This window comes from Hemitrygon akajei, chromosome 5 (genome assembly GCF_048418815.1).
Source record: "Hemitrygon akajei chromosome 5, sHemAka1.3, whole genome shotgun sequence".
NCBI classification, from domain to species: domain Eukaryota; kingdom Metazoa; phylum Chordata; class Chondrichthyes; order Myliobatiformes; family Dasyatidae; genus Hemitrygon; species Hemitrygon akajei.
The window spans coordinates 120,303,926-120,326,721 of record NC_133128.1 but is presented as its reverse complement, the minus strand read 5'-3'; the positions used below and the strand labels follow the sequence as shown (position 1 = coordinate 120,326,721).

Genomic DNA, 22,796 nt, shown 5'->3' with positions numbered 1-22,796 from the left:
CACAGAGCAAAATATTAAAAATGCCACAAGTGAAAATAAGGAATAAAAAATACATGGTGCAAAAAGAGAGGAAAATAGTGTACGCGAATTTTTGGACCTTTCAGAAATCTGCTGGCAGAGAGGAAGCTTAAAGATAAGGTCAGCTTTATTCATCGCAAATCACTGAAATATACATTTGTCATTTGTGTTAACAACCAACACGGTCTGAGGATGTGCTGGGGGCAGCCCACAAGTGTGGCCAAGTTGACAGTGCCAACATAGCGTGCCCACAACTGACCAACCCCGACCCATACGTCTTTGGAGTGTTTGAGGAAACTTTACCATGGACAGAATGCCCAAACTCCCTACAGACAGTGGCGGCAATTGAGGGTCTGTTGCTGGCTTTGTAAACCACTATGGTACATACCACCGTGCTACGTGCATACTGTGCACAGAGATCAATTGATTGCACAGTGCATTGAGGTAGAATGAGGTAAAACTAGAACAACGCAGAATAAAGTGTTGCAGTTACAGACCGTTACAGTTGCAGGCAACAATAAGGAGCCAGATCATAACAGGGTAGATCATGAGGTCAAGCACCCATCTTATCATACAGGGAATGACTTAACAAGCTGTCCTTGAGCCTGGTGGTAGGTGCTTTCAGGCTTTTGTACGTTCTGACCGAAGGGAGAGGGGAGAAGAGAGAATGCCTGTGCTGGGTGGAGTATTTAATTACACAGGTTGCTTTACCAAGGCTGCATGAAGTGTAGACAGAACCAGAGAGGGGAGACTGGTTTCTGTGATGGTCAACAACCCTCCACAGTTTCTTGGAGCTTCTGGAGGAGTGCAGAAGGCAGCTCCTCCGAAAGGCCGCCGAAGAACTGTGGAGGGTCAAGATGATCAGGAACCCTGGCTCATTGGATGACTTCGCTTGCCCCCCTCCACCTCACCTGTCGTCTCTCTTCCCTTGCAGGTCTCGACCCTGTGTGCGTCTCCAGTGAACTATGAAGTGGTAAGCTCAAGTTTCCACCTTGTCTCAGTGTGGTCAGGGCTGGAGGGAGGGTGGTGTGAGGCGAGATGTTTCTGAATTTTTAGTGGCGGGGCGATTCCTAGAGTTTCAATGGCCATATTCATTGCCATAAGTTAATTTCAGTTTCGCCTGCTCCTTCTCCAAAGCTTCACAACTTCCCTCCAGCTATGGTCCAGAACTGAACACATCGCTCTCGCTGTGCCCTCAGAATCACATCATCTCTCCTCATTCTTCCTACCAGACTAGCACCCCACACTCATCACCACCAAACTGGCCACTGGGGTAGGTCTAGTCACTGTAGGTAAATCTGGTCACTGGGGATGGGTCTGGTCATTGGGAACATTCCTGGTTACTAGAGGTGGAGCGGGTCCCCAGGATAGTCTTGGTCACAGGAGACTGGTCTGGTCACTGACGATGAATCTGATCACTGCAACAGATTTTGTCACTGGGAGAATTCTGGTCACTTGTGATGTTGTAAGTGAACCAAAGTGTTGAGTACAGGATTTGGGATGTTGTGCTGAGGTTGGTGAGGCTGAATATGGAATATTGTGTGCAGTTCTTGTCACCTACCGACAGGAAAGATAGCAATAAAATTGAGAGTGCAGAGAAAATTTACAATTCGTTGCTGGGACTTGAAGATCTGAGTTATAAGGGAAGGTTGAATAGCTTAGAGGTGTATAAGATAATGCAGAACTGGGCTGAGAAGTGGCAGATGGAGTTACACACAGATAAGTGTGAAGTGGTTCATTTTGGAAGGTCAAATTTGAAGGCAGAATATAATATTAATGGTAAGATTCTTGGCAGTGTAATTCAGAGAGATCTTGGGCTCCGTGTCCATAGGACACTCAAAGCTGCTACGCAGGTTGACAGTGTTGTTAAGAAGGTGTATGGTGTGTTGGCATTCATCAACCATAGGATTGAGTTCAAGAGCCATGAGGTGATGTTACAGCTATATAGGGCTGACCCACTTGGAGTACTGTGTTCAGTTCTGGTCGTCTCACTACAGGAAGGATGTGGAAACTATAGAAAGAGTGCAGAGGAGATTTACAAGGATGTTGCCTGGCTTGGAGAATGTGCCTTATAAGAATAGGTTGAGTGAACTCAGCTTTTTCTCCTCGGAGCAACAGAGGATGAGAGGTGACTTGATGGATGTGTATAAGATGATGAGAGGCATTGATCGTATGGATAGTCAGAGGCTTTTTCCCAGGGCTGAAATGGCTGACAGTAGGGGGCATAGTTTTAAGGTGCTTGGAAATAGGTACCAAGGGGATGTAAGGGGTAAGATTTTCACACAGAGAGTGGTGAGTGCATGGAATGCACTGCTGGCAATGGTGGTTGAGACAGATACAATAGGGTCTTTTAAGAGACTCTTAGATATGTACACGGAGCTTAGGAAAATAGGAGGCTATGTGCTAGGGAAATTCTAGGCAGCTTCTAGTGTAGGTTACATGATCGGCACAACATTGAGGGGCCTGTAATGTGCTGTGGATTTCTATGTTAGATGTTCTATGTTCTGTGTTTATTCTCTAGAGTATAGGAGAATGAGGGGAGATCTGATTGAAGTATACAAAATTATGAGGGGTATTGATAAGGTTAATGCAAGCAGGCTTTTTCCACTGAGGATAGGTGAGATGAGAGGTCATAGGTCATAGGTTAAGGGTGAAAGGTGAAATATTAAGGGAAAACTTCTTCACTGAGAAGGTGTTGGGAGTGTGAAAAGAGCTGCCAGTGGAAATGGTAGATTCAGGTTTGATTTCGACATTTAACGGAAGTTTGGATAGATGGGAGGGGTATATTGAATTGACTTTATTTCTTCCGTCATTCACATACAAGAGGAGTAAAAATCTTTACGCTACATCTCCATCTAAATGTGCCATGTGCAATCATAGCAATTTGTAGTAATTTATGATAAATAGAACAGTCAATAAAACATAGAAATACACTCAAGTCAGCGTGAGTTAACCAGCCTGATGGCCTGGCGCAAGGAGCTGTCCTGGAGCCTATTGGTTCTGGCTTTTATCCTGTGGTGCCCTTTCCCAGATGGTAGCCACTGGAATAGATTGTGGTTGGGGTGACTAGGGTCCCTAATGATCCTTCGGCCCTTTTTTCACACCTGTCTTTGTAAATGTCCTGAATCATAGGAAGTTCACATCTACAGATGCGCTGGGCTGTCCGCACCACTTTCTGCAGAGTCCTGTGATTGAGAGAAGTACAGTTCCCATACCAGGCAGTGATGCAGCCAGTCAGGATGCTCTCAATTGTACCCTGTAGAAAGTTCTTAGGACCTGGGGGCCCATACCAAACTTCCTCAACTGTAGAGGGTGTGGTGTAGTGCAGGTGCAGGTTGATGGGATGAGACAAAATAACAGCTCAGCATGGACTAAATGGGTCAAAGAGCCTGTTTCTGCACTGTACTGTTCTATGACTCTGTGACTCATGGGTTTGATAAAACTGTATTAGTCCTCCTCTCATCCTCCATTGCTCCGCAGTCCCAGCTTCTCATAACTTAAGTACTCCTGTTGCAGCTAAATTCCTGTGAAACTTTCTAGCAGCTCTCCAGCTTAGTCACATCCTTCCTGTGTATGGTCAGTATCTGCAGCTCTTTAGCACTGCTGTTTATTTGGTAAAGAAAGGATCAGTTTGTATGTATGTTTGACGTTCATCTTGTCATCTGGAATTGTATGCAATATTCCAGTCTCACCACCAGTTTGGAGAAACAGAAAATCCTTGTGGTCAAGTTCACAGATCCCTCAGAGCTGCCCGGCTAGCTGCCAGCGTGGTTAAGAAGGTGTGTGGTGTGTTGGCTTCATTAGTCAGGGGATCGAATACAAGAACCATGAGTAATGTTATAACTCTTTAAAACTCTGGTTAGACCACACTTCAATATTGTGCTCAGTTCTGGTCACCTCATTATAGGAAGGATGTGGAAGCTTTGGAGAAGGTGCAGAGGAGATTTACCAGGATGCTGCCTGGATTGGAGAGCATGTCTTATGAGGAAAGTTTCTTTTCTTTTTACAATATTTTTATTCAGAAGAAAAAAAAAGATTTACAGAGTGCAACACATAGATACATCTCAACATAACTTGTGTACATTCATGTATTGTAATAAAATTGATCAAAATGTTATAGCATAACACATAAAGGTATACCACTCTGTAATCAAAAATTTAAAGATAGGTCATACATCATAAAATAAATTTTTTTATATATAAAAAAAAGTCAACCCCTACCAACTACCAAAGAAAAAAGCTGATGGATAACAATGGATAATTAAAAAAAAACATATTCACTTAAGAAGCGAAGATAAAAACATAAAAGTCTGTGCACTGTTAAACTTTATAAATTGGAAAAGTAATTTAGGAAAGGTCCCTAAATATCATAAAAAGATTGTTTCGAATTTAAGACTGAGCAGCGGATCTTTTCTAAATTTAAATACGACATAATATCACGTAGCCATTGAAGATGTGTAGGAGGGGTAGACTCCTTCCATTTAAGCAATTTAAAACCTTTTAAATTTAAAACCTTTTGTTAATGGTTCTATTACCGGTATCTATAACTTGTTGATTGATTCTAGACAAGACTTTTTAGATAAAATAAAAAAAGCTTGGGAGGATGACCTAAATTGTCAGATTTCTGATGATAGATGGAATAAAATTCTTAAACGGGTTAATAAATCATCTTTCTGTGCTCGTCATTCTCTTCTACAATTTAAAGTGGTTCACAGAGCTTACATTTCTAAACAGAAGCTCTCCAGTTTTTACCCGAATGTTTCTCCACTTTGTAATAAATGCAACTCTGCTGATGCCTCTTTAATTCATATGTTTTGGTTTTGCCCTACAATTGAAAAGTTTTGGCGGGAAGTATTTCATACCTTCTCTCAACTTTTTAGGGTCCAATTTGACCCGAATCCCCTTACTGCCTTGTTTGGTATTATTGCAAATGAAGATATAACCTTAAATACTCCTAACCTACAGGTTTTAGTTTTTACCTCTCTTTTAGCAAGAGGAGCAATCTTGCTTAAATGAGGAAAGTTTAAGCAAGCTAGGTCTTTTCTTTAAGGAGCGAAGGATGATGAGACAGAGGCATAGGTCAACTGAATAGCCAGTGACTTTTTCCCAGGATAGTAATAGCTAATACAAAGGGGCATAATTTTGAGGTGTTTGGGGGAAAATATTGTGTGTATGTCAGAGGTAGTTTTTTTAACACAAAGAGCAGTGGGTGTGGGAGAGGCAGATACATTAGGGACGTTATAAGAGACTCTTAGATAGTCACATGGATGAAAGAAAAATGGAGGTCCATGCGAGAGAGAATGGTTAGATTACTCTTGGAGTAGGTGAAAAGGTCAGTGCCACATTGTGGGCCGAAGGGCCTGTACTGTTCTCTGTTCTATAGATCTATTGTGCAGCTGTAAAAAATCTCAATGCCCGTTAAAGTTCCTTATGATCAACAGCCAATAAATAGCCAATGATTTTGATACCCCATCGAAGGGAAAAAGAGTTTGATTATATACCCTGTTCCATTCTGGCCTGAAAGTTTGTTTCCCTCCATAGTGCTGCCTGCCCTTCTGAGTACCTCCGGCATTTTGTGTGTGTTGCCGTAGATTTCCAGGATCTGCAGAATCTCTTGTGTTTGTGATTATGTATCCTAGTCGTCCTCTCATAATCTTACACACTTATGTCTGGACACCTCTTGGCCTCCTTCCCTCCAGTGAAAAGACCAGCCCGTTCAGTCCCTTCCCATGAACAAACGTCTCCAATCCAGGCAACAGCCTGGTGAATTCCCTCCTTCCCTGAGTCGAAAGCAGTCCGCTGCTGCCTCGATCTCACACATGTTTCAGTAATCTCTAATCAGTGCTAATCACGTCTGTAGAAGAACAGTTACCGCAAAGCAGATTGTGATCAGTTACATCTTGTTTCCCACAAGTGATCCCAGATAACAAGCGATAAATGTCAAATGTACATACAAGAAGATCCTTTCCTTACTGAATGAACAGCAGTGCTAAGGATTTGAAGGTACTGACCCTCACCTAGAATAACTGTTCAGTTGCATTGTGACCTTCACCCTGAATAAGCAATGACTCTGTAAAGTTCCATAGGCAGGGTGGAGTCTAACAGCCAGAGGGAGTGAGGGCTCTCAGATCTGGAGCACTGGTAGTGAGGTGGAGAAAAGGCTATTGGTGTTCTCCCCCAGTAACGTGAGGGTCCCAGAATTGGATGAGAGTGGCAGTACTGAGCTTGTGGCCACATTGTGCAACCATTGTGTACCCCTGTGCAACCATTCTCTTGCAAACTCTGATACTCACTCGGAGACACAGGGTGTGGTGACAGCTGATCAGAAATAGCTTCCTGGCACTGAAGCCTGTCACATTGTGACAGGAGGTCAGGGTTGTGAGCTGGCTGGTTGAGTGATCAAACAATCACTGAGCCAGTGGGAGGCCTTCTCACATTCCCTGTAGCGTTCTGCCAAAAGCCAGTCAAGAGAAGAGAGCCTAACAATTCCTGGACACCCTGCGCTGTAAGATTCTCCCTGTGGCGTTGCTTCCGGGAGACGCAGGCAGGCCTCAGTATCAGAATCAGTGGGCCTCACTTCAGTGGTGGGAAAGGCACTGGAGGGATCCTGAGGATCAGGATCTATTTAATTTGAGAAAGGCAGGATAGGGATGGTCAGCATGGCTTTGTGCATGGAAGATTGTGTTTCACAAATTTAATAGAACATAGAACAGTACAGCTCAGGACAGGTGGTTTGGCTCACGATGTTGTGCCAATCCTTTAACCTACTCCAAAATCAATCTGACCCTTCCCTCCAGCATAGCACACCATTATTCCATCATCCATGTGCCTATCTGAGAGTTTCTTAAATGTCCCTAATGTATCTCCTTCTACCATGACCACACACCCATCACTCTCTGACATCCCCGCTATACTCTCCTCCAATCACCTTAAAATTATGCCTCCCTTGTATTAGCCATTTCCACCCTGGGAAAATGTCTCTGGCTGTTCACTCCACCTACAACTTTTATCATCCTGTAACCTCTATCAAGTCATCCCTCATCCACCTTCGCTCCAAAGAGAAAAGCCCTCACTTGCTCAACTGCTCCCCATAAATCATACTCTGTAATCCAGACAACATCTTGGTGAATCTCCTCTGAACCCTCTCAAAAGCTTTCACATCCTTCCTATAATGAGATGACCAGAGCCGAACACAACACTCCAACTGTGGTCCAACCAAGGTTTCACGGAGCTGCATTTGATTGAGCTTCTGAAGAGCTGACCAAGAAGGTTGATGAGGGCAGAGTGGTAGACATGATCTACATGGACGTTAGCAAAGCCTTTCATAAACATTCTCTAGTTGGCTTGTCCAGTAGGTGACAGTTGAATACAAGATTGGTCGGGTGGAAGGGTCAGAGGGTGGCAGTGGGGAAATATTTCTCTGACTAGAGGCCTGCGACCTGTAGTGTGCCACAGGGATTGTTGCTGGGCCCACTGTTGCTTGTCATCTATATCTATGATGAAGAAGAGAATGTAGGTGGCAATGGTTGATAAGTGTGGCACGTGGCCAAGTGGTTAAGGCATTGGACTAGCGATCTGAAGGTCATGAGTTTGAGCCCCAGCCGAGGCAGTGTGTTGTGTCCTTGAGCAAGGCGCTTAACCACACACTGCTCCAGTCCACCCAGCTGAAAATGGGTACCGGCAAAAAGCTGGGGGTTAACCTCATGGTAGACTGGCATCCTATCTGGTGGGCGGAGTCTCGTACTCGCAGTCTCTTCACACCATGGAAACCAGCATAAGTTCCAGCCTGATGAGTCTATAAGGCTCGGGACAGACTTTAACTTTTAACTAATGGTTAATAAGTTTGTAGATGGCAGCAAAATTGGTGGCATGCTGGACAGTGAATAAGTCTGTCTAAGGTCAATTGGGATCAAAAATAAATGCCAGGTGCCATTCAACTCATACCAGTGTGAAATAATGTATTAGTGTTCCAGAAGAAAAAAGACCTAGAGGTACATGGTAGCTCGCTGGGAGTGGACATGGGCAGGTCTCTGTTGGGACATTCTACTGTACTCTGAGATGAGGCTGCCGTTCAAATTCAAAGTATATTTATTATCAGAGTACATATATGTCACAGTATGCTATAAAGATTCATTCTCTTGCAGACATTTGCAGGAAACTAAAGAAACACAACAGATTTTATGAAAATGAAACATAAAGACTGATAAACAACCAACGGGAAAGAGATGCGTCCTGCTGGGAGATCAGACTAGTGTCGTCCCATTGGAAGATTAGACTTGGAATTGGTTTATTGTTGTCATGTGTACCAGGATACAGTGAACAGCTTTTCCTGCATACCGTTTCCACAGATCAAATCATTACACGGTGTAACATGGTAGAACAAGAGAAAACAATAACAGGATGCAGAATAAGTGTTACAGTTACAGAGAAGGTGCAGAGCAGGTAGACAATAAGGTGCAAGGACATAACAAGTTGGATTGTGAAGTCAAGAGTCCATCTTATCTACAGGGGGATAGATGGAAGCTGCCCTTGAAACTGGTGGTCCGTGCTTTCAAACTGTTGTATCTTCCGTCCAATGTGAGGGGGGAGTATGAAAGAACGTCTGAGATGGGTAGGGTTTTTGATTACGTTGGCCACTTTATTGAGGCAGTGGGAAGTGTAGGCAGAGCCCATGGAGGGGAGGCTATTCCTGTGATGAGCCGAGCTGCGTCCACAACTCTCTGCAGTTTCTCGGGGTCCCGGGCAGAGCAGTTGGAGTATCAAGCTGTGTTGCATCTGGACAGCATGCTTGCTATGCTACCTCGATTAAAACTGGTAAGAGTTGTTGACAGGTACGTGACCATTTTTCTTTATCCTCCTGAGGAATAGACGCATTGACAAGCTTCCTTGGCCATGGTGTCAACACAGTTGGACCTGGTCAGGCTATTGATGATGTTCACTCCTAAGAACTTCTCTCTTCTTCAAACCTCCCCCTCTCCTGAAGTCAATGACCAACTCTGTTGTTTTGTTTGCATTGAGAGAAAGGTCGTTGTCATGACACCATGTTACTAAACTATCTATCTCTTTCCTGTGCTCTGACTCATTGTCATCCAAGATGCATCCCACTCTGGCAGTATCATCTGCAAACTTGCAGATGGGTTTAGAGCAGAATCTGTCCACATAGTCACGAGTGTACAGGGGTAGAGCTGGGGGCTGAGGATGCAATCTTGTGGAGCCCCAGGGCCGAGGATATTAAGTTTGCAGACAACGCAAGATTGGTGATGTCATAGACAGGGTAGATGGTTTTTAAAGATCACAGTGGGATTTTGATTGGTTGGATAAGTGGGCCAAGGGTGTGCATATTCAAATAAAGTCTAGGTGTTGCATTTATGAAAGTCAAACCAAGACAGAACTTGCACAGTGAATTGCAAGGCTCTGGGAAGTGTTGCAGAACAGAGGGACATTGGAGTTCAGCTACATGGTTCCCAGAAAGTAGAGGCACAGGTAGAAACAGTGGTGAAGAAGGCCTTTGGCACGCTGGTCCTCATTAATCAGAGCATTGTGTGTAGAAGTTGGGAGGTTATCTTAAAGATGTATGGTGTAGCACTTGGGGTCTGCTGCTCAGTTTTGGTTACCCTGTTATAGGAACGATGCTATCGAGCTGAACAGAATACAGAGAAGACTTATGAGGATATTGACTGGACACGAGGTATAGGGAGAGGTTGGTCAGGCTAGGATATTTTCCCTGGTGCATAGGAGACTGAGAGTTAGTCTTATAGAGATGTATAGAATTATAAGGGGCATAAATAGGAATTTTCCCCAGGGCTGAGGAACCAAGAACGAGAGGGCACAGGTTTAAGCTGAGATGACAAAGAATTAGTAGGAACTTGAAGGGGAACCTTTCACCCGGAAGGTGGTTCACATATGGAATGAGCTGCCAGAGGAAGCGGTCGAGGCGGGTACACTAACACCATTTAAAAGGTTCTTTGACAGGTACATGGATAGGAAACGTTTAGTAGGATATGGACCTAATGCAGCTGAATGAGACGAGCTTGGATGGGCATCTTGGTCAGCTGTCAGTTAATTGGGCCATAGGACCTGTTTCTGTGCTTTATGACTCTGTAAATAGAGGGTGGCATGGTAGGGTAACTATTAGGGCACCTGCAATCACCAGTCCTGGTTCAATTCCCACTGCCATCTGTAAGGGGTTTGTATGCTCATGGGTTTCCTCCTACATTCCAAAGACGTACGGATGAGGGTTAGTAAGATATCGGCATGCTATGTTGGCACTGGAAGCATGGCGACACTTGTGGGCTGCCCCCAGCACAATCCTCGCTGATTTGCTTTCATGCAAAATGTCGCATTCCACACTTTGCTTCGATGTTCATGTGTCAAATAAAGCCGATGTGCTGGAACGTCTTTTGGATGTGGGAGGAACTGAGAGCACCGGGAGGAAACCCACACTGTCACAAGCATAACAGAATTATAATCAGAATCAGGTTTAATATCTCCGATGTAGGTTGTGAAATCTTTTGTTTCGTGGCAGCACTAGAGTGCAGTACATAAAAAACTACAATAAGAAATAAGAAAAAAAATTAAATTGAATAAGTTGTGCAAAAAGAGTTCAAAAATAGTGTGGTAGTGTTCATAGGTTCATTGACCGTTTAAAAGTCTGATGGCAGAGGGGAAGAAGCTTGTTCCTAAAACACTGAGTGTGTGTTTTTAGGCTGCTGTACCTTTTCCCCGATGGTAGTAATGAGAAGAGGGCAAGTCCTGGGTGATGGGGTTCTTAATGTTGGATGCTGCCTTTGTGAGTCATCGCATTTTGAAGACACCCTTGATACTGGGGAGGCTACTGCCTACGATGGAGCTACCCTCCGCAGCTTTTTCCAGTCCTGGGCAGTGGAGACTCCATACCAGGCAGAATCCTCTCCATCTGTAGGAATTTGTTGGGGGCTTTTGGTGACATACCCAAACTCCATTTGTGTTGTGGCTGTACAGCACAATGGCCAGTGGTTGTATTCAAAGCCTCAGCTGATGATAGGAGAGGCAGAAACAGTGTTAACGTCATCAGGTGTGTGACAGATAGCAGGGAAAGTACTCAACCCCACCTAACCCATGGAAAATCAATTTGCAGATTGCAGTTACATATCAATAGGTTCAGTCTCTGAGCTAAGATCTCCTAACCCAACCAGATGTGCCTTCATAAAAGGAGAAGTGATCGGGAGGGGTGGGAACAACCCAGTGGACAATGACTCAACCCTTCTGAGCCTGAGGTCTTTGCTCATTTTTACGAGATTCCCTGACTGCCAAATATAACTTGGAGTGAACATTGCTGGGTGTGGAACCTTGGCAGAGTCACCGGAGAAACATGGCCCTGCAAAAAAATGCATGTTTATTGTACACAAAAATGCATTAGTTACTCACAAAATCCTCGCTCCGCTCATGGCATCCTGCACACCTCCCACCTGAGTCTGCTGCACAGTGGTGTCCCGCACCTGAGCTGTCAAACAGCCCTCTGTCCATACAGATGTTTCTCATCTGGGTGAACATGTGCTAGGGACAACCTGCTTTATATCTGGCGTGACACTAGGCTGAGACGCACCCAGCTGAGGCAGGAGGCAGAGAAACACTGAAATAAAGTTGACTATGCCTGTACGTTTCAGATTGGAATTGGTTTATTATTGTCACAAATACCGGGGTACAGTATACAGTATACAGCATACTGTCCAGACAGATCAATACATGACCCATAGCATTGAGATAGAACAGTAATAATGTAGAATGAAGTGTCATAGTCACAGAGAAAGTGCAGTGCAGGTAGACAATAAAGTCCAAGGCCATAATAATGTAGAACATAGAACACTATGCCCTTTGGCCCTTTTAACATACTCAAACATCAGTGTAACCCTTCTCTCCCACATATTCATGTACCTATCTAAGAGTCTGTTAAATGTCCCTAATGATTTGACCTTTACCACCACCCCTGGCAGGGTGTTCAGCAATAAACCTTCCTTTGACATTCCCCTTGTAATCTCTTCAAATCACCTTAAAATTATGTCCTCTGACCATTTCCACCCTGGAAAAAAAAAGTTTCTTGCTGTCAACTCTATCTAAGCCTCTCTTCATGTTATACTCCTCCATTGTCACCTCTCGTCCTCTTTCACTCCAAGTGAGAAGCTCTAGCTTGCTCGGGCTTCCCTCATGCTCTCTAATCCAGGCAGCACCCTGGTAAGTATCCTCTGCACTCACTCCAAAGCCTCCACGTCCTTGTAACGAGGTGAAGTAAGTTTGACTGTGCCTGTGAGTTTCAGATTAGAAGCAGAATTGGAATTGGTGTAAGCATCGTCAAATGTACTGAGGTACCGTGAAAGTCTTGTCTTGCATGCTGTTCATACAGATAAAATAACCACACAGTGCACTGAGGTAGACCAAGGGAAATCAATAACAGCACAAAATGAAGTGTTACAGTTACAAAGAAACTGCAGTGCAAACAGATAATAAGCAGTGAAAAACTTTCTTTTGCATGCCATCCGTACGGGAGATTCCAAAACATAAGTACATGGAGTTAGTATAAGGTAACCACAATAGTAGAGTGCAGAATAAAGTTACAGAGAAAGGGCAGAGTGGACAGACAATAAGGTGCAAAATCATGACAAGGTAGATTGTGAGACATCTTATTGTACAAGGGGTCTGTTCAGGTATTGGATAACAGTGCGGTGGAAGCTGTCCTTGAGTCTGGTGGTACATGCTTCCAGGTTTTTGTATCTTCTGCCGGATGGGAGAGAGGAGAAGAGAGAACGTCTGTGTGGGTGGGCTCATTGATTTCTTTACCTGAGTGTTCCTGAGATGTGCTGAGCTGTGTCCACAACTCTCTGCAGTTCCCTGTGGCCTTGGGCAGAGCAGTTGCCATACCAAGCAGTGATGCATCCAGGTAGGATGTTCTCTGCGGTGCGTCTGTAGACTTCCGTGTGGCAGGACAAACCCCCTCAGCCTCCTGAGGAAGTTGAGGTGTTGGTGAACTTTTCTGGCCATGACGTCAGTGTGGTCGGACCAGGACAGGTTACAGGTGATAGCTCTCTTCCAGCAACTTGAAGCTCTCAACCCTGTCAGCTTCCATACCATTGACAGCTATGGGGGCTTGTACTCTGCCTCAATGGCTAGCTCTTTTGTTTTGCTGCCTCTGAAGGTCTTGGTTGTTGTTATGCCACTAGCCCCCTATCTCCTTCCTGTACTCAGTCTCATGGTTATTGGAGGTCTGGCTTTCTATCATGTAGAGATGGGCCTGGCGGAAGGATGTCGAGGCAATGGAGAGGGTGCAGAAGAGTTTCACTAGGATTCTGCCTGCATTAGAGGGCACAAAGTTGTAATGAGAGGCTGGACAAACCTGGTTTGTTTCCTGGAACAGCGGAGGCTGAGGGGAGATCAGATCGAAGTGTATAAAATTATTAGAGTCACAGACGGAGCCTTTTTTCCAGGGTAGAAATTTCAATTACTACAGGGCATAGATTATGATAAAATTAGATTAACAGTAGTTTTATTTCTCACATATATATCGAAACATCAAAACACACAGTGAAATGCAACATTTGCGTCAACGACCAGCGCTGTCCGAGGATGTCCTGGGGCAGCCCACAAGTGTCACCACTCTTCCGGTGACAACATAACCTGCTCACAACTCACTAACCCTGACCCATACATCTTTGGAATGTGGGAGGATACTGGGGAACCCAGAGAAAACACACATGGTTATGGAGACAGACAGTGGTGGGAATTGAACCCCAGTTGTGGGCACTGTAAAGTGTTATGCTAACTGCTATGCTACCATACCACTCATGAAGTCTAAAGGATATGTGCGGGGCCAGATTTTTGTTTCATAGAGGGTGGTGGGTCCTGGAACGGTGCCTAGGGGCGGGAAGGGAACAGATATGGTAGTGACATTCAAGGGGCTTTTCAATAGACACATCGGCATGTAGGGAATGGAGAGACACCACCAGGTTCAGGAACAGTTGTTACCCTACAACCATCAGGCCCCTGAACCAGTGTGGATAACTTCACTCACCACAATGAGCCTTAGGTCCCACCAGACCAGGTTCATTGTTACCCTTCAACCATCAGGCTCCTGAACTGGTCTGGGTAACTTCACTCACCACAACTCTGAGCTGATTTCACAACCTACTGACTCACTTTCAAGGCCCAACAACTCATGTTCTCAGTATTATTTACTTTATTTGCACAGTTTGTCTTCGTTTGCACATTGGTTGTTGGTCAGTCTTCGTTTATAAATTCTATTATTTTTCCTGTGAATGCCTGCAGCAAAATGACCTTCAAGGTGGTTTATGCTGACTTACTGTTATAAGTACTTTGATAGTAAATCTACATTGAACTTTGAACCAGGGACAACACACTGTGGCCAAACCCACGTGGTCACATGGAGAGCATGCAAACTCCACTCAGACAACACCGAGGTTGGGATCGAACTCAAGTCTCTGGAACTGTGAGGTGGCGTCTGTACCCATTGAGTCACTGTGGCGAACTCTCTGACCCAGCCGTCACCTTGACACACAGCTACTGAGGGAAACACAAAATGCTGGAGGACTTTGAGATGTGGTGCCCATAATGGCATTATGCTTGCCCACGCATGATGGGCCAAAGGGCCTGTTCCTCTGCTGTACTGAGCATGGAACATCAGTTCCATTTCTGATGCCCTGATGTTCCCTGAGTGTAAGAGTTGAATTTCTAGAGGGCGGCTGCCTTCGTGGGGAGTGGGGGGCAGGTGAACAAACACAAAGGGTTAAAGTAATGAATGAAGGTTGGTAAAGGAAGGGACAAGGATTCTTCTGCACCCACTCACTCATTGCCAACAACTCTATAGTCAGCATTCACTGCATGATCATCTCACAGGACCTCCTGTCAGAGAACAACCTCTCCTTCATTGACTGAGGGGCTCAGAGGAGAAGGTCCTGCGGCTGTTGGTGAAATTCCATCTTCTCCAGAACATACTGCACTGCCATCAGAGAGAGCGTCTTCACATCAGCCAGCACGGCCTGGTTTGGTGCAGCACCCTCTCACACCAGATTAAAACTGCAGCAGACGGTCAGGTCAGCAGAAAAAGCTATTAGTTACAGTCCACCATTACTGCAGTACCGTGTGTGTCCAGGACAAAGGAGCGGGCAGTAAAACTCATTGCGGGCACTAACTGCCTTTTCCAAAAGCTCCCTTCTGCAAGTTGCTTTATGGTTATTAAAACAAAAACTTCAATTCATCTTGAAAGCTTCTTCCCTCAGCTAGTTAGTCTGATCAACCATTCCAGTTAGACCCCATCCCCACCCACTCCATCACCAGGTCACGCCATTGCACTGTAAACACTTACAATCTCTGAATTATTTTTATATCTTTCTTTGTTCTTTATAATTGTTGAATATTGTCCTTTTTGTTGCACATCACACCAACACTCCACATCGAATTGCTACTACGTGTAAGTGTATACTCAAAGGCCACTTTATTAGGTACACCCGAACTGCTGCTCATTAATGTGAATACCTGAGCAGCCAATCACATGGCAGCATTTTAGCATGTAAAAGCACGCAGACATGGTCAAGAGGTTCAGTGGTTGTTCAGACCAAACATCAGAATGGGAAGAAGTGTGACTTTGATTGTTGGTGTCAGACAGGGTCGTCTAAACAACACACAGACACAAAATGCCGGAGGAACTCTGCAGGCCAGGCAGCATCAATGGAAAAGAATTAACAGTCGACTTTTCGGGAAGATAACCTTCTTCAGGACTGAAAAGGAAGGGGGAAGATGCCAGAATAAAAAGGTGGGGTGGGGGGAGAGGAAGGAGGATAGCTAGAAGTCGAGAGGTTTGAGTATCTCAGAAACTGCTGATCTCCTGGGATGTTTACGCACAGCAGTCTCCAGCGTTTACAGAGAATGGTGCAAAAACGAAAAGAAAAAATCTAGTGTTTCTGGGAGTGAAAACATCTTGTTAATGAGAGAAATCAGAGGAGAATGGCCAGACTGGTTCAAGCTGACAGGAGGGCAACAGTGACTCAAATAGCCATGTGTTGCGACAGTGGTGTGCAGAAAAGCATCTTCAAACACAACACGTCAAACCTTGACGTGGATGGGCTACAGCAGCCAAAGACCACAAACATATGGTGAACCAAACTGATTCTTGTAAGCATCACTGGACTCTCCTGGGGAAAGAAGGCTTAGCGTGTTGTTTGTGACTGTGAAGTGACTGCTCCGCTTACTCATCTCGGAGATCAGGCTCAGGAGGCACCTTGTGACTCAGACCCCGGTTCAGAGTCTTCATTTTTCTCATCCCTGAGTATTAATTCCCACGCCCACCATAGCTGTCAGAGTATAGGAGTAGGAATGTTGCCATATGTTGGTGGGGCCATATTTGGAGTACTGTCAACAGTCTTAGTCACCCTTTTATAGAAATGATGAGGTTAAACTTGGAAGAGTGAAGTAAACATTTACAAGGACTAGAAGTTTTGAGTATAGGGAGAGGTTGGCCATACTAGTACTTTATTCCTTGGACCGTAGAAGAGTGAGGAATGGCCTTGTAAAACCATAAGAAATAGAAAAAGAATTAGGTCATTTGGCCCATCGAGTCTGCTCTGCCATTCCATCATGGCTGATTTATTATCCCCTTCAAACCCATTCTCTTGCCTTCTCCCCGTAACCTTCAACACCCTGAATGATCAAGACCCTGTCAACCTCTGCTGTAATGACTTGGCCTCAATAACTATCCATCACAATAAATTCCACAGATTCACTGCTCTCTGGCCAAATAAATTCTTCCTTAACTCTGTTCTAAAGAGATGTATTTCTATTCTGCAGCTGTGCCCTCTGCTCCTAGACTCTCCCACTATATAGGAAACTCCCTCTCCATGTCCACTCTGTCTAAGCCTTTCAGGACTAGTCTAACTCCATCTACAGGCCTGCAGTCTTCTCTAGGCCAGAAGAAGAGATGATATATGAAGAGTGAGATGGGGAAAATTATTTTATGTAGTTTTTGTTTGGAAGCTGGAATGTACCTCCTGTAGATGACATGGAGGTAGGTATCGTTGTGACCTTAAAGAGGGAATTGGAGTTATACATGGTGAGGGAAATTTGTAACGTCATGGAGAAAGGCAAGGGTAAAGGTTGTTTTGTTGTTGCTTGTGTTGATCTTCTGAGTACTATAGATGTGCTATGTTGGGACTGGAATGTGTGGTGACACTTGCAAGCTCTACGTCGTTAAGTTGTGTTAGTTGTTGACACAAGTGATGCGTTTCACTGCATGTCTCAATGTACATGTGATCTAAAATGCTGAGCTTCAACTCTCTGATGGTGCTAGGTGTCCAGAATCAGGATCTACCTCTTTGGTTGGCTATTGTCCACCACTCTACAAGGAGGTCCTTGGGGTTCACGTCCACAGATCCCTCAAAGTTGCCAAGCAAGTTGATAGGATGGTTAAGAAGACGTATGGTGTGTTGGTCTTCGGTAGTTAGGGGTTTGATTTCAAGAGCCATGGGGTAATGTTGCAGCTCTATAAAACTCTGATTAGACCACACTTGGAGTATTGAGTCTAGTTCTGGCTGCCTTGTTATAGGAAGGATGTGGAAAGTTTAGAGCTGCTCCCTGGATTAGAGAACATGTTTTCTGAGGATAGGTTGAGTAAACTCGGGCTTATCTCTTTGGAGTGAAGGAGAATGAGAGGTGACTTGACAGGGGTGTACAAGATGATAAGAGGCAAAGATCAAGTGGACAGCAAGACATTTTCCCAGGGTGGGAATGGCTAATATGAGAGGGCATAGTTTTAAGGTGATTGAAGGAAAGTGTGGGGGGTTGTCAGAGGCAAATTTTAATATGGTGGGTGAGAGAGTTGTGGGTGTGTAGAATGCCCTGCCACGGGCGACGGCAGAGGCAGATACATTAGGGATATATAAGAGACTCTTAACTAGGCATATAGATGATGGAAAATGGGAAGGACATGTAGTAGTGAAGGATTAGATTGGTCTTGGAGTAGGTTAAAGTATCGGCAGAACACCTTGGTCTAAAGGGTCTGTACTGTCCTGTAATGTTGGATGTTGTGAATCTTCAGGATGCAGGAAGGTATCATTGTGGCCTTGAAGAAGGAATTGGATTTGTACAGGGTTAGGAACAGCTGCCTGCCCTGGAGAAAGGGCTGGTTGGTAGAATTGAATTGGACTGGGAAAGAGTCAGTATGGATACAATAGGCCAAATGGCCTCTGTCTTTGCTGTAATTGTTCTATGGCATCAGTAGATTAATAATCGAAGGCAAACTAGCTAGGGCCAAGAAAATAAATCCAAGCCAAGCAGAGTCAAGTTCACCCAAGTGCATGCTAACATTCGGTGCCAGGCTGAAGGGATGGGCAGATCAAGTTAGTGGGTGAGGTGCTGATGGTCAGGTGAGATAAGATGAAACGAGGCAGGGCAGACATGGGTGCAGACTGAGTCCAGGTGGATAACAGCCAGACCAGCAGCTCAAATCCTCCTACCCTCTGAGTTACGAACACCACCGAGGGTGCCCTTTGCCAGAGGAGACCCCAGAGCCGCACCTGTGGCCCTAGAGGTGGCTCAATGTACCTGTGAGCTTAGGGGAGAGGCTTGATCAGGGGGGAGGGGGGTAAAGTTCAAGAAAGCAAAGATAGTGCTCAGAAAAACAATAAGGCAGCGATATCTCAAATAACTGCATGCCAGCCGGAACCGAATCGATGTGAAGGGAGGGTGGGGAACTCTTAATATACAGTCTGGAAAATATTACCCAATGGCATATAGCCATCCATTTCTGGGCAGGTTGAAGGAATGAAGCGGGCAGAGGGAGGGCATTATGGAGGGAGCTGACGCGGTCTGGTTAAATTTACTCGAATTGTATATAAAGGAGAGTGTGGGTGTGTGGAATGCACTGTCAGCAACACTGGTAGAGGTGGATACAATAGGGTCTTTTAATAGACTCTTATATAGGAGCACAGAGCTTAGAAAAATAGAGGGCTATGTGGTAGGGAAATTCTAGGCAGTTTCTAGAGTAGGTTACATGGTCGGCACAACATTGTGGGCCGAAGGGCCTGTAACGGGCTGTAGATTTCCATGTTTCTATGGCAGGAAACAGAGATACTCCTGGTACAAACTGTGTTCGAGAATTGGGAAGTTAAGTTGCGGCTTTATAAAAGGCCATTTCTGAAGTATAGCATTTAGTTCTGGTCATCCCCATTACCAGGAACGATGGGGGGCTTTGGAGAGGGTGCAGAAGACATTCACTAGGATGATACCTGGATCAGAGGGCATGTGCTATAAGTGGCTGGGAAAACTTGGTTGTTTTCTCTGCAGCGTGCAGGCAGAGGGGGTAGGTTTATGAGAGACGCAGCCAGAGTAGACAGCCGGTGTCTTTCTCCCAGAGTGGAAATATCTAATAGCAGAGGGCCTGCATTTGAGATGTGCAGAGGTAGGTTCAAAGGAGATGTGAGGGGCAAGTTTTTTAAATGGTGGGTGCCTGGATTGTGCTGTCAGGGGCAGTGGTGAAGTCAGGTGTAATAGAGTCTTTTAAGAGACTCTTAGAGAGACACATGAGTATGCAGAGAATGGAGTGGGATGGATTTGGGTAGGCAGACAGGATTAATTTAGTTAGTTTTTAAGTACTAGTTTAATTAGTTCAGCACAAAATTGTGGGCCGAAGGGCCTGTTTCTATGATGTTTTATGCTCTGTGTTCAGTGTAATATGTTCTATGTTCCATGTTGAGGTTTACTGCAATGAGATGCCATGGAGTTATCAGAGGGTGTGGGGCTTGGGGTTTACAAGAGGTTTTACAAGGGTTTATTTCTCAATAAAAGTGAGGAGGAACTGCCAGTCTAGACCCACCCTGTAGGAGGGTGAAGAGCATAGAGAGAAGAAGGCAAAGAGGAGATATGGGAGCCATGAAGACATAGCAGGTGGTGCTACTGCCTCAGAGCACCAGAGAGCCCGGATCGATCCTGACGTTGGGTGCTGTCTGCGTGGAGTTTGCATGTCATTCCTGTGACTGCCTGGATTTCAGTGGTTTCTTCCCTCATCTCAAAGGTGTGTGTGGTATGTGTGGTGTGGTAAGGGAGGGAAGTTTAGGGGAGAGATCGGGGTAAGTTTTTTACACAGAGGGTTATGAGTGCCTGGAATGACTTGCCAGGGATGGTGGTGGAGGCTAAAACATTAGGGGTATTTAAGAGCCTCTTGGACAGGCACATGGATGAAAGAAAAATGGAAGGTTATGGGGTATTGTGGGTTTAGTACTTATTTTTAAGGATTATATGGGTCAGCACAACATGGAGGGCTGAAGGGCCTGTACTGTGCTGTAGTGTTCTATGGTTCTATGGTTAATTGAAGGTATCATTTTGGAGGAAAGTATAAGAGGGGAAGTCAGAGGTGGTTTTATCTCACAGAGAGTGATGACTGTATGGACAGTGGTGAAGCCAGATACAATAACGGCATTTATGAGACTCTTATATAGGCATGGATGATAGAAAAATGGAGGGATAACCATGTAACCATATAACAATTACAGCACGGAAACAGGCCATCTTGGCCCTTCAAGTCCGTGCCGAACGCTTACTCTCACCTAGTCCCACTGACCTGCACTCAGTCCATAACCCTCCATCCCTTTCCTGTCCATATACCTATCCAATTTTACTTTAAATGACAATACCGAACCTGCCTCTACCACTTCTTCCGGAAGCTCATTCCACACAACTACCACTCTCTGAGTAAAGAAATTCCTCCTCGTGTTACTCCTGAACTTTTGCCCCCAACTCTCAACTCATGTCCTCTTGTTTAAATCTCCCCTACTCTCAATGGAAAAAGCCTATCCACGTCAACTCTATCTATCCCCCTTTACCTCTATCAAGTCCCCCCTTAACCTTCTACGCTCCAAAGAATAAAGACCCAACTTGTGATAAGTGGGAGGGAAGGGTTAGATTGATCTTGGAGTAGGTTAAAAGATTGGCATAACATTGTGGGCCAAAGGGCCTGTATAGAGTTGTGATGTTCTGTGCACATTGAAACATACTGTGAAATGTGTTGTTTCCATAATACGACAAAATATAACAAAGGAAACCCCAAAGTTGCTTTCTAAAACGCACAAAGATTGAGAATGAAACCACGGCCTGTCTGAGGCTGATACAGTCTGGAGCTAGGCAATGTGGAGTTGTTTCCAAATGAATAACTTGCATTGGACTTTTATAAACAAAGGAACATTGTGGCAGGGAGGAGTATTGGATGGGGTAAGCCAAGAAAATGTGTCAGTTAAAGTTCGAAGTTCAAAAGTTCAAAGTAAGTTTATTATCAAAGTACACATATGTTACCATGTAAACCCTGAGATGTCATCTTCTCGCGGGCATTCACGGTAAGTACAAGAAACACAGTAGAATCAATGAAAGACCACACTCCACAGGAAAGACCAACAGCTAATGTGTAAAAGACAACAAACTGTGCAAGTACTAAAAAGAAAGAAAATAAGACAAATAAAAGCAATAATAATAAATATAAAGGCAATAAATATTAAGAACCTGAGATGAAGAGTCATTGAAAGTGAATCCATAGGTTGTGGAATCAGTTCAGCATTGGGGCTGAGTGAAGATGAGTGAAGTTACTCCCTCTGGTCAAAAGCCTGATGGTTGATAGTTCCTGATCCTGGTGGGGTGGTCCTGAAGCTTCTGTACCTCCTTTTTGATAGCAGGAGTGAGAGGAGAGCATGGCCTGGGTGGTGAGGGTCCTTGATGATGGATGCTGCTCTCATGCGATGGCGCTCCTTGTAGATGCGCTCAAATTTTGCAGATGGCTTTATGATAGACTGATTTGTATCCTCTACTTTTCAGCGGCGAAATGTCTCCAGGGCCATGAGTGAGGCAGAGGGAACTCCTGGTGGTAATTCTGACCATTTTCCAGCCCTCCCTTGCAGACTGACTGCTCATGAAGACCCAGCTCTGTTACTGGGAGAGTGTTGTCTGAGGAGGAGCTGGTCGTGCAGGATAACCCCAGGAGTGGGGAAATTATTGGAAACATTCGGATTCAGATTTAGTTATCTCATGTACTTGGAAACATAGAGTGATGCCACATATTGCGGTGCCAACATAGCATGGTCAATATAGCATGGCCAACATAGCACGGCCAACGTAGCATGGCCAACATAGCATGGTCAATATAGCGTGGTCAATATAACATGGGCAATATAGTATAGTCAATATAACATGGCCAACATAGCATGGTCAATATAGCATGGTCAATGTAGTGTGGTCAATATAGCATGGGCAATATAGCATGGTCAACATAGCATGGTCAAGATAGCATGGTCAAGATAGCATGGTCAAGATAGTATGGTCAACATAGCATGGTCAACATAGCATGGCCAACATAGCACGGCCAATGTAGCATGGTCAATGTAGCGTGGTCAATATAACATGGGCAATATAGTATAGTCAACATAACGTGGTCAACATAGCATGGTCAACGTAGCACGGTTGGTAGAGCATGGTTAACAGGTTCAGCAGAACAACACAGGCAGCAACAACAAATCACGACAACAAGAATAAAGCAGGCCTCTTGCACCATTCTGCCCACCTGGTCTGAGCCTCCTCCTAACCAACTGCACCACAACTGATCCACATCAAGTATTCCATTCTCTGTGCATAGATCTACTTTACATAGCCTGAAAGCACCTTCAGCCAGGCTGAGGAACAGCTTCTATCACAAGTTATAAGACTAGAGAGAGTCTTAAAGTCATAGAGAAAGCACCTCCTTCTCTGTAATCCATATATGT

General features: G+C 44.7%; 1 protein-coding gene across 11 annotated transcripts in view; it reads left to right on the top strand.

The window, feature by feature from the left end:
• LOC140728114 (tensin-1-like) overlaps positions 1–22,796 on the top strand; it is a 429,660-nt gene that overhangs the window by 223,752 nt on the left and 183,112 nt on the right. For 9 of the 11 annotated variants that reach the window (XM_073046317.1, XM_073046319.1, XM_073046316.1 and 6 more), the window contains one exon: positions 953–991. The exons of the other annotated variants lie outside the window; for them this stretch is intronic. In XM_073046317.1, coding sequence (XP_072902418.1) covers positions 953–991 — 39 coding nt within the window. The remainder of the gene's footprint in view (positions 1–952; positions 992–22,796) is intronic. 11 annotated transcript variants of the gene reach the window in all.